Below are 17,409 nucleotides of genomic sequence, written 5' to 3' on the forward strand. Positions count from 1 at the left end.
TTAATTACTGTTTATATTACCTTTCTTCCATTTTAGTGGTTTTCTGCATATGTCTGCTATTGTGTGGTTTTCTGTCCGTATTTTTGTGAAATGGGTATATTGATTATTTTCAGACAATTAGAAGAACATTAATCTCTTCTATCATATGCAAAAGGTTCAAGAGTCATCCTAGATCTAAATGTAAATGTAAAAGAATAAAACTTCTAAGAGAAAACAAAATAACTTTATGACTATGGGTTATTAAAATTTCCTTGAGTAGAATTAAAAAATATATGAACCATCAAAGCAAGATTGATAAATTGGACTTCACAAAAATAGTTATGCTTTCCTGATGTGCCTCATGAGCCAAGCCAAGGGTGATCAGGCACAGAATTTCAGTGAAATCTACCCCAGAGATTCTATGTAACACATGGTGGCTGGGCCAAAGAAGGGAACCCCACTTCTTCCCTGCACTTGCCAGGGACTTAGCCTTACCATCAGTTAGGTGAATGCACAGTGAAGAACACAGAGTCCTACTCCTCCCAGGTTGATGAGGCTGGAAGTCAGAAGCTGTAGCAGTGGAGGGCTAGGACTCTCCCTTGCTGTGCAGGGACTGGGGAAGGAGAAATGGTCCTTTATTTAGATTCCACATAGTCTCATCTATTTTTCCAAAATTTCCTGGATAGATATTTCCCCTTTAGTTGTTGACCCTCAAGACTATTCCCAGAACTTTGAAATGGTTGTTTTTCTAACAACTTTCTGCAAGTTCTCAACTAGTCAAGCTGGCAAATACTACCAGGAGTACAGTTTGGAGATATGTTGGCTTTCTCGTTTTTCATTTCTGGTTGTCTTATTTTACATTCGAGCCCATGTTATATTTTTTGTTATATGTCATTGATTAGTATTTTGTGGTTGGGGTTACAGACGTTGCACAGCCTGGCCTTTGTTTTGCATCTTTATAGTTTAGGTAAGCTTTTTTTCACACCTTGCAACTCGTTTTCCTATTTTCTCAGATGGTACTTTCAGTACCTACCTCAATGGGACTGAGAGAAAATGGACTGAATGGGACATATATATATTTTGATGATGTTGATCCTGCCGATCCAAGAACATGATGAGTTTCCTCGTCTTTTAATGTCTTCTACTTCTTTTTAAAATGTTTTGTAATTTTCATTATAGAGGTCTTCCACATCTTTGGTTAGTTTAATTCGGAGGTATTTGAAATTCCTCTCCACTATTTCAAATGGTACTGTACTTTCAATTTCTTTCTCAGCCATGGAGTTATTTATGTATTTAGTGGCATAATTTATGTTCATTAATTTTGTATCCTGCTACCCTGTCAAACTCTCTTGTGAGTTCCAACAGTCTCTTGATTAAATCTTTTGATTCTCCAATGTAGAAAATCATGTCATCTGCAAACAGGGATAATTTAAATTCCTCAGTTCCAATTTGAATTCCTTTAATTTGTTTTTCTTGATTAATAGCTCTGGCAAGGACTTTCAATACTATATTGAATAGCAATGGTAGAAGTGGACATCCTTGTGTAATTCAGGTTCTTAGTGGAAAAGCTTTCATCTTTCCCCATTTAGTATGATGCTGGCATTGTATTTTTCATCTATTGCTTCGATTGTGTTATAGAATGTTTCTTCTATGCCTATCTTGCTTAAGATTTTTAGCATGAAGTGGTGTTGAATTTTATCAAATGGCTTCTCTATCTATTGAGCTGATCATGTGGTTTTTATTTTCCAATTTGTGGATGTGGTGTATCACATTTACTGCTTTGCGAATATTAAACCATCCCTGTATACAAGAGATAAATTTCACCTGGTCCAGTGAATGATCTTCCTGTTGGATCCTGTTGGCTAGGATTTTGTTGAGGATCTTTGTGTCCATGTTCATGAGGGATATTGGTCTGTAGTTCTTGTTTTCTGGTGTCTCTGTCTGGATTTGATATTAAAGTGATATTGGCTTCATTGAAAGAGTTTGGAAGGATCGCCTCCATGATGTTCACAGGTATTTGGGTATCACGTTAGAAATACTTGTCAATGGAAATTCCACATACAGCCATTTAAAACATATTGTGCTTAAAAATCCATAATATAAAATTTACCATCTGATTGATTTTTAAGGTTACTATGCAGCTGTGTTAAGAGCATCCACATTGTTGTAGAATGAATATTCAGAACTTCTTCACCTTATACCTCAGAAACTCTATTATTAGATAAGAATTCCCCTCTTCATTCTCCTCTAGCCCTTGAGCGCACACACTCTCTCTCTCTCTCTTCCCCTCTACCCCTTATTTGCCTTCTACAAATTCAATTGCTTTTAAAGCCTTACACAAGTGGGCTGGTTATTTCATTTAGCCTAATTTCCTCCAGGTTAATGCATGTTGCAGGCTATGACTCCATTCCCTTCTTTTATCAGGATGAATGCAAACACATTTCCCAAATGCTTTTTTGGTCCTAGCACATGAAGCAAGGTCCTAGGAAGAGGAGCTTGGATGATGCTGTCAATTTTCATCCTTCACTCTCCGTGCATTTTTGTGAACCTTCTGACAGTGCCATCATGGACAGAGTAGGTAGGGTTGCACATACTCTGGAGTTCTAAAGGAGCTTCTGTCCTTGAAGAGGGCACAGAAAGGAATTTGCCATTTTCAGTGGGAAACGAGTGGAGGAGGCAGCTAATGACGATCACTGTATATTTTGGATGCGGATTTGCTGTACTTTTCTTCACAGTATGGCACCAACAGTTTAAGAAATAAGGATGCCTAGGTTCATCATTTTAACAGATAATGAAGAACATTTCAAGAGGTGTTTCTCTTTTTGAAATGTTTGTAAATAAACTAATAAAATGATAAAAAATGATGGCAGCTCTTTTTTTACCATGAAGTATTTCCAGAAAAAAAAGATATCAATAATACTTAAATGTTTTAACATAAAATATACCAAGTAGAAACTACCTGAAATTCTTTTCAATGAAAGAATGTATGAACTGAGGCATGAGTGGGCACTTATTGGTAGAAAAACAAGTGATGGCTTTTTTCCATTCTGTCACAGTTTTAAAGAATTGTTTGGTAGAGCTCGCAAAACATAAAATACTAAATGCATTGTGTTCATTATTTATTAAAAATTAATTCATACTGCTTCCACATTAGCAAATTCTAAGCCTATAATAAAATAGTCTCATTACAAACTACAAAAATACAGTCAAGCAGAACATAGAAGGAAGATAATATTTAATAGGAAGAAAATACACATTTGTAATAAGCATATGAGGAGTTATAAGCTGTTAGACTTTATTCCTGTTTTTCACATACAAATGCAAAGTAAATATGAGATATACCAACTGCTTTGAAATACTGCTTCCTGGCACACTTCAAAAACATATTGAATATAAAGTCAAAATGACTAATCAACCACTTGTCATTTAGTGTCCCAAACTATAAACTCTTTGGCACTTATGTTTATACTAAATTCTGTGAGAGTATAGAACAAAGTTCAATTTAAACTTTTTCTCCTTCACACTCACCCTGGTCTCCCTTTACTACACTTCTTTCCTTTCAAATGGGAGTCATAGAAAAATGTTTCCTCCAGGGACTAAACTGCTTCGTAGGATTAGGAAGTAGAGTTAGAAAATAATTCTTAGATATCTTAGAAGACAACCCAAATGTAGAAGGCTGTTTTATCTGGTTTATTAGATCAATTCATTGTTCGCTTCCCATTTTAGTGTTGCATACACAACTTTAGTACATATGTGTAGACTATCACTTAGGTGAAGGAACAGTCACCGTTGCCTTCTAGTGATTGTTACAGTAACTGTTTATAGATAAGATCAGATGGAATGTCTAGTTCTCATGAAACTTTCTTACAATTTTGAGAAATTATTTTAAGCCCATCTTAAAATACTTAGTTCATTATTATACTGGCCAACTGAAGTGCATTAAAAAGACAAAATGTTTTATTTGGCAGGCAGTTGGCTACATGGGCATTTTTGTGTTTTTATTTAGAGAAAAAGAAAGTAAGATATTTTGTGTGGCGGCCTCCTCTGCACCCCCAGGCTTTTACTCTTTGAAAAGAAAATGCATGAATTCTTCCCTTGGAAAATCATGTAGCCTACATAGATTTTACTTAAGAAAACACGGAATGGGGGAGCACAGACCATTTCTGATTGTGTGAAGACACTGAATGCTATGATGTTTTATATCAGATGGCCTGATACAGCCCAAGACACAAGACTTCTCCTGGGTGCCCTAGGTCTCCTCTTCTTTCACTGGTAGCCATTCAACCAACCATGTATACTGGCTGCTCCCTCAGTGAATGCCAGTGTAGTGGACACAGGAAGAATTACACAATGGAAACTTCCTTTTATATTGTCTGGCTTTTAAGGTCTTTTTGGTCTAATATCAGGCACTAATGAGAAGATGATAACAAGTACCTATAAATATACTTGGTAGAGAGTGTGGGAGAACATATTCTGTTTTCTCATTGTGGATGCAAATTTGTACATGCATGGTGAAAATAAGAACTGTAGTAGGATAATGAGCAATGAAGTAGAGATTATTGGGTTGACTTTTGAACATAATTTTCAGAGCAAGGTCATTTTTGGTTGATTCAAATGGCAAGGGAATAGGCTGAGGCCAGAGGATGAAAGTTTCCTGCACTTCTAGTCATTTGCTGTAGTACCTGACAACAGATGCCAGGAGTGACTCGGGGCTAGCAGCAAGACTGAAAACAGGCAGACATGTGACTAAAGTTGGAGTTCAGGAGAAGGTCTCTTGTGGCTGTTGTGGAGATAAATTGCATGAGGAAGACGTTAGGTCATTAGGGAGCTAGTATGATGGTAGATAATAAAGGCAGTTAGAACCTGGGTTGGGGCTACAGCTAGAGAGTAAATGGAAATTTTCAGATGATTCCAGTCAAGTTAACATCCAAATGTTGCATTTACAGATCCATAGGGGAAAAAAAATTACAAAAAAAATTTTAACTGTTGTCATAGATACTTAAGGACTGAAAAGAAGGAAAAATAATAATTCAGAAGGAACACGAGATGGCAGCAGTTATATAGAGAGAAAGATTGGTGAAAGGGAAATATTGGAAATTGTTTTTAAAACAAAAAACGGTGTAACACCTTATTCTTTGTGTGTGCTGTATTCCTCTTCAGTAGAGAGATTACTCAGTCATTGGTTTCATGCTTCACAGCACATCTGAACTTCATTCTGACTATAGCAAAAATCCTGCTCTGCTACATGTGTCTCCTAAAATAAAGCTGTTGCTGTTTTCTGCAGACTATTGCTCCTCCGTATTACGCAAGGCAGAAGAACATGGCATGGCACACATTTGTTGTAAATGTTCCAGCATCGCTTTTTCTTCCTCTTCTAGTCTCTGTTCATCCCTCATTTCCCACCTAGAAGAGAGAGCACATATTATTGGTTTTATAACTTTCAAAAATACACAGAATTTGAACAGTGGGGTCACTGACTGTTTCTACTTTACTGACTGCCTTTTGGGACCTTGTTTCATTGTCACTGCTTCTACACAGCAGACTAGAATTGAGAGGAGGATAGCCAGAAGAAAAATTTAAGAATATATCAAGTAAGGTCTCTGTATTTCCTAGATTTTAAAAACAAGGGCTGCTGATTTGGACACCAGTCAGATGCCTGGTTCAGCCCCACTCCAGCCCCTGACTGCAGCTTTTTAGTGTTGCAGGCCTGCAAGGCAGTGGAGATACCTCAAGACATTGGATTTCTGGCACAGGCCTGGGAGACTAGGATTACATTCCTGGATTCTGGCATAGACCCAACTCAGCATGAGCTGCTGCCAGTTTTTGGGGAGTAAACCAGTGGATTAGAGTTCCCTTTGGTTGTCTGTGTTTCTGTGTGTCTCTCTGCTTCTCTAATGTAGAAGTAAGAAAAACAACAGATAACAGTTTTGGTAGCATTTTTCTCTCACTTAATTTGCATATCCATTGCTTGAAGAAACTTTCCCAAGTGGCTGGGAAAACTTAGCAGCTATGCTAAACTGGTTGTATTTTAAGGGCTGATCAACCTTTTCCTAGAAATAAAGTCAGATAGGAAGTAATCAAGTCAAAGTGTCCCAAAAAAGCACCTGATTGTTAGCTAGAGCACTTACTTAAAAACAAACTTGAAAGATTTTCCAATTCTAGGCGATAGAACAAAATGTTAGAATCTACAAGCATGTATAGATAATCTTACAAAGATTATTACCCTAATGGTTCAAGTATCCTTCTTCATTCCTTCTTCTCTTTCATCTTAATTTCTTCTATATATCATGTACCTGGGACTAGCAAGGGAAAATGGAACCCAGCATCCCAACAAGGAGCTTCTGCAAACATTCCCTTCCTGCTTTCCTCATTCCTGTCCTCAGCAACCCCTAACCCACCTACCATGACAGGTTATCACAAAGAGATGACAAAGCAAACCTAAGAGGCTGGTGTTGTGACACTGCAGATGAAGCTGCTGTTAAAAGGCCAGAATCCCATACTGGAGCACCAATTTGAGTCCCAGCTGCTCCACTTACAATTCAGCTACCTGCTAATGGGGTTGGGAAAGGAGCAAAAGATGGCTCAATTCCATGGGACCCTGTTATCCACATGGGAGACCCTGATAGAATTTTAGGTTCCCTACTGGCTGGCCCAGTTCTGGCTTGTTGCAGGCATTTGGGGAGTTAACCAGCATGTGGAAAATTTCTCTTCCTGTATGTGTGTTTGTGTGTGTGTGTGTGTCTATCACACTCTCTTTGTAACTGCCTTTCAAACAGGTGAATACATTATTTAAAAATGTTACCCATACTATGCCAGATATTAAAAACTTTTAAGGATAATATGAATATACACATAGCAGGGATATAAACACGAGAGATTAGGTTTGCCTTCTTATCATCCCATGTAAAAGTATTAATATTGCCTAAGTAAATTATTTTATATATATCAACAGAACAAAACATGCAATAGGCTTATAAATATTTTGATTGTAGCCTCTCCTTGTGAAAATTGAAAGCAGTTTCTCTGTTTCAGTAAAAATATGTATAATTAATGTAATTTAAATGAATTGTATACATAATAGAATTCATGATAATTTTTGAAGCTTCATGACAATTATAGGTACTTCACAGTATAATTGAGCTGTTACTAATTAATGAAATCAGGCAAAGTTATTTACCTAGCACAATCTTCTTATATTTTATTTGGGCTTATTAAGAAGAAATCATCATAAGAAACAAAGCCATGAATAAATGAAAAAATAGTATAAAAACTGTTTTTCTGAATATCCAAACTTCTTTTTTTTAAAGATTTATTTATTTTTATTACAAAGTCAGATATACAGAGAGGAGGAGAGACAGAGAGGAAGATCTTCTGTCCAATGATTCACTCCCCAAGTGACCACAAAGGCCGGTGCTGCGCCAATCCAAAGCTGGGAACCAGGAACTTCTTCTGGGTCTCCCACGCGGGTGCAGGGTCCCAAAGCTTTGGGCTGTCCTTGACTGCTTTCCCAGGCCACAAGCAGGGAACTGGATGGGAAATGGAGCTGCCGGGATTAGAACCGGCGCCCATATGGGATCCCGGGGTGTTCAAGATGAGGACTTTAGCTGCTAGGCCATGCTGCCGGGTCCGAATAGCCCAACTTCTTAAAAGAAGTTTAATTTTGTCATATTTTTAGACTTTGTTAACAATGCAAAACTCAAGTCAATTCTGTTAAACACAGAATTTCTATTATTCACAAATAATCTACCAAGTTGTTAATCACAGTTGAATGAGCCAAATGTTTGCATTTCCCCTACTACATCCATGGTAGAAGCATGTCTCTCTAGAAATCAGGGAATACTGGCACCAGGGCATTCTAGTTCTCTATGAAAAGTATTATGAGGTGATTACACATACATGTTATATATTTGTTGTTGGTGACTTAGGTAGCATGCCCTCTTATACAATGACTAAATTCTTCATCTGTTTTCTTGGGGGGATAAAAGTGCAAACTAGGGCCCAGCATGGTAGTCTAGTGGCTAAAGTACTCGCGTTGCACATGCCAAGATCCCATATGGGCACTGGTTCATTTCCTGGTTGCTCCACTTTTCTTCCATCTCCCTACTTGTGGCCTGAAAAAGCATTCGAGGATGGCCCAAAGCCTTGGGACCCTGAACCTGAGTGGGAGACCAGGACAAGCTTCTGGCTCCAGGCTTCAGATCGGCTACTTAGGGAGTGAACCAGTGGTTAGAAGATCTTTCTCTCAATCTCCTTCTCTCTGTAAACCTGACTATCCAATAATAATATAAAACATCTGAACAACTAGAAGTGCAAACTGGCAGTACAGTAGTTATCAGTGACTGTTGTGTTCTGAACCCTGATAAACAGCAAAATCTCATTAAAGCTCAATGATCTTTCTCATTTTAAAAATATTCTTTATTTTTATTTTTGATGATACAGTTCCAAAGGTCTAGGGATTCCCCCTCTTCTACCATTCCTCCTTACCCCACTCTTTCCCACTATATTATTACAATAGTATAGTAGTTCAGCAACAGTCACAAGTCCATCATTCTACTATTTAATTGTATAATGACATTATAGGTATAGACAATGGTAGAGAATCCAGTATGCTATTGTCAAGATACATTTAACAGTTTCATTGGGGATCCATCTTTTAATCAAGAGTAGAGATGCATACTGCATTGTATCTTCCTTCTCAATATGATAGTCTCCCTTATACAGTTCCTCTAGATGTATGTCAGTATGTATGTGTATACTTATATATTGATGTATCTTGTATTTTGCATGAAGGTTTCCTTATATCAGAGAGGACATATGGTATTTGTCCTTTGAGGATTGGCTTTTTTCACTGAGCATAATATTCTCTAGTTGGAATCATTTTGTTGCAAATGGTAGAATTTCATTCTTTTTAAAGGCTGAGTAGTATTCCATGGAGTAGATATACCATGGTTTCTTTATCCACTTGTCTTTTCATGGACATCTTCGTTGTTTCCATTTCTTTGCTATTGTGGATTGTGCTGCTACAACATATAGGATTACAAGTCAGTTTCTCATATGCAGAGCTTATTTCTTTTGGATATATTCCCAGAAGTGGGATAACTGAATCATATGGTAGAGACCAATTTTCAGTTGTCTGAGCACTCTCCAAACTGACTTCCATAGTGGCTCTGTTAGCGTACATTCTTGACAACAGTGAAGTAGGGTACCTTCTCAGTAACATAATCTTAATTGTCTTCCAAAATGGGCTCCAGGTGTTTGCAACAGGATAGGCAGAAGTTGGACTTGAGTATGGGTTCTTTTCCTATCTAAGCACAACAAGTATATTATATCTCAGTATGACCAGCTCTAACAGAATCAGCAAAGCTTTGGTCAGTTAGTGGGTGGCAAAAACTCACATGGATAAGGAATCACAGGAGTGTTTACATGTTATTTCTAACTCAATTTACTTATTTCCTCAACTGGTAGTTTATAGGGAAATTCAAATGGGAAGAAAGAAAATGATAAGGAACACACCTATAAAAATAAAGTAAAAATTATAATTTGTGTGCACTGTTAAATTTTCAAATTTAAGAATAGATTGGGTGGGTGTGGAGGGGAACTGGCATTGTGGCACAGTGGGAAAAGCCACATCTTATGACATCCACATCCCATTTTGTAGCAATGCTTGGAGTCATGGCTGCTTTGTTTTCCATCCAGTTTCCTGATGCTGTGCTTAGGAAAGCAGTAGATGAATGGCCAAGCCCTTAGGTCCCTGCCACCCGTGCAGGAAATCGGGATGTAGTTTCAGGCGTAAGGCTTCAGCCAGCTCTGGATCTTGTGGGCAGCTGGGGAGTGAACCAACATGGAAAATCCCTCTTTATGTCTCTCCCTCTCCTTCTCTCATCTGCTACTTTGTGTTTCAAATATATAAAATCTTTTTCAAAAAAGATACATTGGGATTTCTTTAGTATTATATGTTTTCATGATATGTAAAGGATGTTAAAATTTCTACAGCATATTTTAAATGGTAGTCACATCTTTGGAAGTCACAAAACAGTTTTTTTTTAAAAAAACACACATTGAGTTATATCAACTCCACACAAGTTATTTTGACCTAATTGTGTACTTTGATACAGAAAATATAGCTTGTTACTTTACATAAACATATCACAGTTTATTAACTTACTACCACTCAGAACTCTGGAAGCTAATGTGATAGATGAAGGGACGCCAAAAAAGTTCACAGAACATAGGATTAAAAAGATAAATGTATTTTGGTACATTTTTTTGAAATTCATACAGAGTTTTTCCATAACATAAATTTTTCATGAATTTTTTGAATATCTTTTTGTGTAGACCATAATATATGTATATAAATAGGCTAAATATAAATGTATGCTTTAAATACATAGAAACAAATAGTTATGTCTATGAAAGTCCATACTCATTACAATTAAATATCAATACTTGCCATCATGAATTAGCAGTTTAGTTGCTTGTTTCAGCCAAGATTTTATATGATTAAAATTAGTAGCTATGCACATATGCAGTTTACCCAGTGAATTTTGCAAGATTTTAAGTGAATATTTCTTTGCAAGTTGGTTGATTTCTTTAGCTACTACTAATACAGTGAAACAAATCTTTCTAAGTTCAGGAACAAGCAGCAAAGCCCTTAATTTGAATTTATAGCCTTCTGAGACAATCTGCAGAACCACTCAACTGTCCAAGCAATTTATTTTAATTAATATGATTTGTTCTATGTGTTTAAGCGGGAGAGTTATATACCAACAAATGGGACAACTAAGAATGCTAACAGTAACATTTTAAATAGTTATGGCTTAGGGAAAACATAACGGGAACATAGCCATTAGTAGTAATGTATCCTGGACTTATCAGTTATCAGTGAATCATCCATATCTCCATAGAGACTTCATTTCCATCAATGCATGAAAAATAAAGCTAAGCATTTAGATAGAAGGCCAAGGTCAAACTGTTGGCCAGCATTTCGAGCTGAGGTAGAAACATACCCCTTACTAAGATAAGTATCAGGTCTACTATATACTACTAGAACCATGGCGCTGATCTTCCCCAGAATAATGTATAATTTACTGCAGAAAAATTTTTGAAGAAGTCTTTTTTATGTGAAACTTGATGTATCTGGAACTTTTCATGGATGTACTCTATAGACACTTGCTATCCTGTCCACAGACCAATTTTCACGGTAAAAAGTATTTCAAGGTGTCTACCGAATGCTCTGTTCTGGGCATTGTGAGGGTTTCAGTAACAGCAACTAAAACTCATTTGGCAATTCTTTTAATTTTAACTTCAAAATTTAATCATTTGAAAGCTAATATTATGGAGGGTGGGGACAGAGATGTTACTGTCTGACAATGACACTGGAGAAATCTTAGTGGGGATTTCTTATTACTTCATGTTTGGAGCCTCCATTGGGGAAAATGCAAAGACAGAGTAACATGTAACTTAAGGTGCATGTAGTCACATATCTAGTAGGTGGAGTTGCATTTCTGAAGGTTATGTGGCTGACATGGTCATCAGAAGCATCTGTACTGCTCTTCTTTGTGTTCTGGGCTTCCTCATAGCCTGGATCCCTCCAATTGTAAAGATTTCTCACATAGTTGGTCAAGATTCCAACAGACTTGTGTCAGTTCAGAATATACATTGCCTTTTATGTCCTGGCCTTGCCATTCATTTAACATCCCTTCTGCCATATTCTATTAGTTACCAAGGATTTGAAATTTTTAGGCTCAATGGATAGAAAATTAAGTTCCACCTCTTGATGAAGGAGGGGTGTGTGGCAAAGTAGAATATGAGGGTTCTACTTTGCAATCTTCCTCAAAAAACATAATGCAGCACACTTAGAGAAGGTAGGAGAGAGCTTTGGGTGGTTGGGCCAGCTCAGCACAAGGAGAAAAGAGTGCAGATGTTATACACAGGTACATATGTACTTCCAAAGGCCATCATAACTTGCTCATGTTCACCCTAAATACTGAACTCACCAAATGCATGCATCCCGTGATCCTGCAGCAGAAGTAGAGTGTGCTGTCTTCCTCAACAGCTGCATAAAGTGTGGACCACAACACCTGTAAAGGCATGGTGTCTCTTTCCAAGATTCCTGGCTTGATCTCTTTGATGTTGTAAGTTAGAATACTTAACCCAGAATCAACACTGTAGTGTTGAGTTCCCACAGCTGACTTTTAAGTTTTAATAGTTTATTGTTTTGACCTTTGGGGGTAACTCTTTGTACATTAAAACTTACACACAAAGCAAAATATGGCCAATACTTCAACCAATGAAAGTCCAAGCTTTGGCCCATAGAAGTAACAATAAATCTAAGATAAACTGAAACTCCAAGCACATTTTTCTTGTGTTGTTTTCTTGTTTCTCATTTAATAAATATTTCCCAGAATGGAATTTTCAAGATACACATACACATATAAAATGTTTGCTTATTCCTTTTGGGTTCCGTGTCACTTGTGTACATTTCATAAATATAAACATAAGAAATGTTTGCTAAGGAATTACATTTGTTGATGTGGCAGCCTCCTGGCTTAAAGTGTAAAAAATTCATACCTTGTCAATTATGAATCACATTTCCTCCATTTGTATAGAATATAGAACTTGCTTGAATACTAGCTAAAAATGTACGTGATCCTATTTCAGATGTATTTCAGAGAAAACAATCAGCCTCATCTTGCCTTAAGAGGTCAAACAATATAGGAAAACTAATTCTTTTAAACAAAAAAATATCTTGTCTTTGCTCATTTATTTAGCTTTCTTCTTATTACATCCAATTACCGACTATATTTTAGTTGGATGAATGTAATAACAGGAAGGGGGTATGCATATCCTTTAATATGTATGGATTTTTTTTCTAATTGAAACACCTTTCTTTCCTTAAGCAGAATCCATGTGTGAACCTACTCCCACATCTCTCACCCTGAATTTTCCCTTCCTACTCCATTACCATGTTGTGAAGGAGCACATAATTGGTGTAGAATTTATCTCAGCGGATAGAGCAGAAACAGTTTTGTTCCCTAAAGCTGTGCCATGTTCCCAGCCTGTGCTTACGAGGCCACTTCCAGCAGCATTCCCATGGCAGAGTGGCCAGCGCTAATGGTGGCCCAGCTCCCACCGTGGTATCTTTTCTGAATGAAATCCTACATACACTGTCAACTTAATTGTCACTGGCACTTTGTTTTTCCAATGACCTCACCCATTATCTCTCATAGCTTAACATCCTCTCTTTCTCTAGTGAACAGGTTATTTCTCTACACATCCATGCCTCATTGCTGCCAGACAACGGTCTGTGAGCTTATTTTCCCCTTCAAATGCTTATATTCATTTTAACACCTGTCACCACAGGTGAAGGTGTGATTGTGTCAAATTTTTGCAGTGGGTGCATCCTAGTTATCACTGTAACGAGAAAATCCGATCTGACAATGACAGACCCTTCTAGTGACAAGGAAAGTCATGCGCATGCTACAAATTTCCATGGTTTGCAACACAATGACTCAGTATCATAACAGAAGGCCTTGCTGTTTTGGAGAATCTGCTTCATTGCTCTGTAGTCCTCTAGTCTGAGTTTTTCTCACTCATTGAAATTCTAACTTCAAATGCATCTGTTGGCTAACCCTGAGAAAATCCCCAAAGGAGTTTACTAACTGACCAGGCTAAACAACTTCCTGGATCGTATCATCAGGTTTTTGTCACTACAGCAATTATCTGAGGGGAGCCCTTAGGAAGGTGTATTTTCATGAGGACGCTTTTGGAGGCTCACAGTACAAAACTAAGATGCCCCTAGTACTGTGGCTTCTGTTGAGGTTAATAGATGGAAGGATTCCTGAGGAGGGAGGATTGCAGGGCAAGCCAGGGCGCAGAGAGACCCTGGAAGCACAGGCCTCCTCCATGTCCTAGTGTCTTTGTATGAAGCTCAGGAGTCTGTGGGTTGGGGGGATGAGGAGGGGGAACAGGGGGCCCACGCCAGCAACCTGATCCAAGCTAACCACTCCCCACAGGCCCCACCTTCACACACCAGAATTGTATCAAGCTTCCTCCCTTCATCCATCAACCAATAACATTCATCTACTAACTGATAACAGAATACTTGGGGTTTAAATATCTGCATGTGTCTGGGGAGCCAAATCCTATTCAAACTAGAACAATATTTAATTACACACATGTAAAGGTGAATAACTCATCTTTTTAGAGAAGTGTCTAAAAGGTTTCAAAAGCAAGCTGCTAAGCTGCTTAGTGAACAAATCACTCCAGTTTCTTTTATGTTGCCTCCCATCCCATTTGCCACCACCTGTAAATTTGGCTAAAACGCAGCAAGTCTAATTCAGTTACACACTTCAACATTCAAATGGTATCTTCACTGATATGTAAATATTTGTGGTGAGTTCCTGCTGCTATAACACAATTTTGGTTTCTGTGCTGAGTTATTCCAATTACATTGCAATTTTAATTTCTATACCAATTAATTAAATTTTCTTTATTGCTAAAACCCCACGTTGGTCTAGGCTAGGAATGTGCAGCACAACCAATAATGTCTATTGACATTTAACATGCCTAACTATTATTAACAGCAAGATCTCTCATAGCCTTTTAACTTTTAAGCAATATAATATACTCCAGAGAGTCTTATTAGCAATTCAGAATTGTCATTAAAGATTGTAAAAAGCCTATCACAAGCCAATTCTTCTTTAACATTAACCAGAAGCAAGCAATGCCGAGAGAATACTTTGAGAATATAGCACATTAATGACGCAATGGAATAAACACTTGACCATCAAAGAGTACTGAGTTTTAAAGACTGGTTTTTCTTGACACAATGCTGTCTTATACGGCGTAAACAGACTCACTACTGATGATACATGCTTCATTTTCACAAAACTTCCATGTGCATCCCACAGAATCCAGACTAGCTCCTTCAGTGAGCAACTCTGATTTGGCCAGCGTTCACAAGGAGTCTTGTATTAATAAAAAGCTTTATCTTGAGCTGTGTTTCAGAAACCCAGCCATGGTACAAGTGTTTAACCTAGTGAGTTAAGATTAGTATTGTAAAAACAAGAATCAATGTTCAGATCCTCCATGTTTTAAAGTTTATAGTTTTCTATGAGCGAATTCTGTATATTTTCTTTATGGTAATGTCTAAAAATTTTATGGCATATGTGGTGCTATTGTTCATTGAGTTTTCCCCATACCATCTCTTTGGGATTTTTTTTAAGGTTAACTATATTTGTCAATGCTTTTCTTGTATTTGGTAGCTTTATTGATTTTCATATAAGAGGATTTTACTTAACACTTTGGGTTTCCTAAGGACTATCACCTGCAATTTCTAGCCTCCCCCCACCTTTTCACCTGTTGTTCCATTATTTCTGATTGGTGCCTTATCGTAATAGTCACAAGTTCTAGCACAATATTTGATAAGTAGAAGATTGAGAATCCTATACTCCCTTGATGTTTTCAAAATGTATTTGAAAGTCCAAGTATCATCCTCCCCCCCCACACACACACACAGAAATTTTGAGAGAAATCTGTCTGCTAGTTCACTCCCCAGGTGTCCATGACAGCAAGGGCAGGGCTGGGTCAGGCCAAAGCTAGCAGCTAGGAATTCCATCTACATGGGTAGCAGGGAACCAAGTATTTGGAATTATCATTTGCTGCTTCCCATCCCCTGCATAAGCAGGAAGCTGGATTGGAAGATGAGGTGGAACTTGATCCCAGACACTTCATTCTGGGACATGGGTGTTCCAAGCGGCAGTTTAACTAGTTGTGCCACAATGCCTGACTGGCCCTGTTTTCTCTTTATTTTAATCAGAATTCTTGTTTTACTGTGAGTTCTTGTTTTATTCTAATATGTCTTCTTAGACACATCTTGTATGAGAAGGAAATATCCTTCTTTGATTTTATTCATAATATTTTGTTAGGAATGATTTTTGTAGCTTTCTTTTTTATTTTTCAATTAGCTTCTGATTTTAATTTTTTTAGAGAAGGGCATAGGGTGCTGTTTTTGAATTATTGAATAATTGAGACTTTTCCTACTATTATGCAAAGCAGTATCTAGGAGGGTGGACAATGGTTAGGTTATAAATTTTGTCCTTAAAATATAGCATATGAAAATGCAACATCCTTCCCATATAAATGCAAAATAACAGTGTATTAAACTGTTTAATGGACAACCTTGACATAATTTGGCTCTCTCATTCCTTGCTATATATTTGCAAGAAATGGAAATTTATATTCAAAAGGAGCCTGTAAAAACTTCAATCTGAATAATAAAAAATTGTGATAAATCAGATATCTTGAAACCATTCCATACACTGACATACCATTCAGCTCGAAAGGAATCAACTATGGATTCAGAAAATAACGTGAGAGATTTTAAATTAATTTTCCTAATCAACGAGGAGAGGCTCCAGTGGTTACCTGCTGCATGATTCCATTTGACATGATGCTCTTTAACAGGCATAAGTGTAGTTAAGGAGACAGATGGCTGGCTGCCAGTGTTTGGGGATTGGGACTGAGACTGTCCAGTAAAGAAGTACAAAAACACATAAGACAGAGCATTTATCTGGACCTGGTGGGATTCATCCCTGGCATGCAAGGATGGTTTAACATATGCAAATCTATAAATCTGATATATCACATCAAGAAACTGAAGAACAAAAATCTTATGATAGTTTCAATCGATGCAGAGAAAGCGTTTGATAAAATCCAACACCATTTCATACTAAAAACTCTAAACAAGGTAGGCATAGAAAGAACAATCCACAACATAATCAAAGCAATATACGAAAAACCCAATGACAGCATCATACTGAGCGGGGAAATACTGGAAGCTTTCCCACCCAGATTTGGAACCAGACAGGAAATCCTAGTGCCTATTAAATTGTGTCAGAAAAAAATAAAAAAGAAAGAAAACAAACAAAAAGTAAAACCAAGCTTCACATGGCAAAAACAAATAATAATAGGGAACTTTTCATGCTGTGTTTGCCAGTCATTCAGTTCGCTTAAGGTACGTTCAAAAAACGCTTGTGTTTTTCTGAGAACACTGCTCAGCTATTATCCTTTTCTGCAATAAATAAAGCAACATAATTCTCCAAAAACAGAGTAATTCATACTTTAGGGTGCAGTGACAATTGGTCTGTGATGAACTACAGTAGTGGACGTAGGACTTACACACTTGTCAAACCTGCTCACACACAGGGTATATTTTATCGTTATATGGAAAACAGCAACAAAATCAACAGGTAGTAGAGGGAATACAGACTGTGACAATGACTCTGTGTGACCAATGGGTCACACAAATACATTGAAGGGGAGAGGGGAGAAAGGTGCTGACCCTCAGATGCTCGGCGAGGAAATATTCTGATGGACTCTTGGAAACAAAGTCTGCAGGGTTCTGATGGGCGTGGGCACACTGGTTAT

At 37.5% G+C, this 17,409-nt stretch overlaps 1 protein-coding gene and 1 long non-coding RNA gene across 2 annotated transcripts in view; one reads left to right on the top strand and one right to left on the bottom strand.

Annotated features, from left to right (window-relative positions):
• Positions 1 to 17,409, top strand: part of LOC131478199 (uncharacterized) — a 57,730-nt gene that overhangs the window by 8,342 nt on the left and 31,979 nt on the right. Inside the window, exon 2 of the long non-coding RNA XR_009244350.1 lies at positions 1,006 to 1,097. This is a non-coding gene — a long non-coding RNA (uncharacterized LOC131478199). The remainder of the gene's footprint in view (positions 1 to 1,005; positions 1,098 to 17,409) is intronic.
• KIAA0825 (KIAA0825 ortholog) overlaps positions 4,245 to 17,409 on the bottom strand; it is a 297,939-nt gene continuing 284,774 nt past the window's right edge. Inside the window, exon 20 of the mRNA XM_058656342.1 lies at positions 4,245 to 5,382. Within this exon, the coding sequence (XP_058512325.1) occupies positions 5,265 to 5,382 (118 nt within the window). The 3' untranslated portion in view covers positions 4,245 to 5,264. The remainder of the gene's footprint in view (positions 5,383 to 17,409) is intronic.

Source organism: Ochotona princeps, chromosome 28 (assembly GCF_030435755.1).
Source record: "Ochotona princeps isolate mOchPri1 chromosome 28, mOchPri1.hap1, whole genome shotgun sequence".
Classification (NCBI taxonomy): Eukaryota; Metazoa; Chordata; class Mammalia; order Lagomorpha; family Ochotonidae; genus Ochotona; species Ochotona princeps.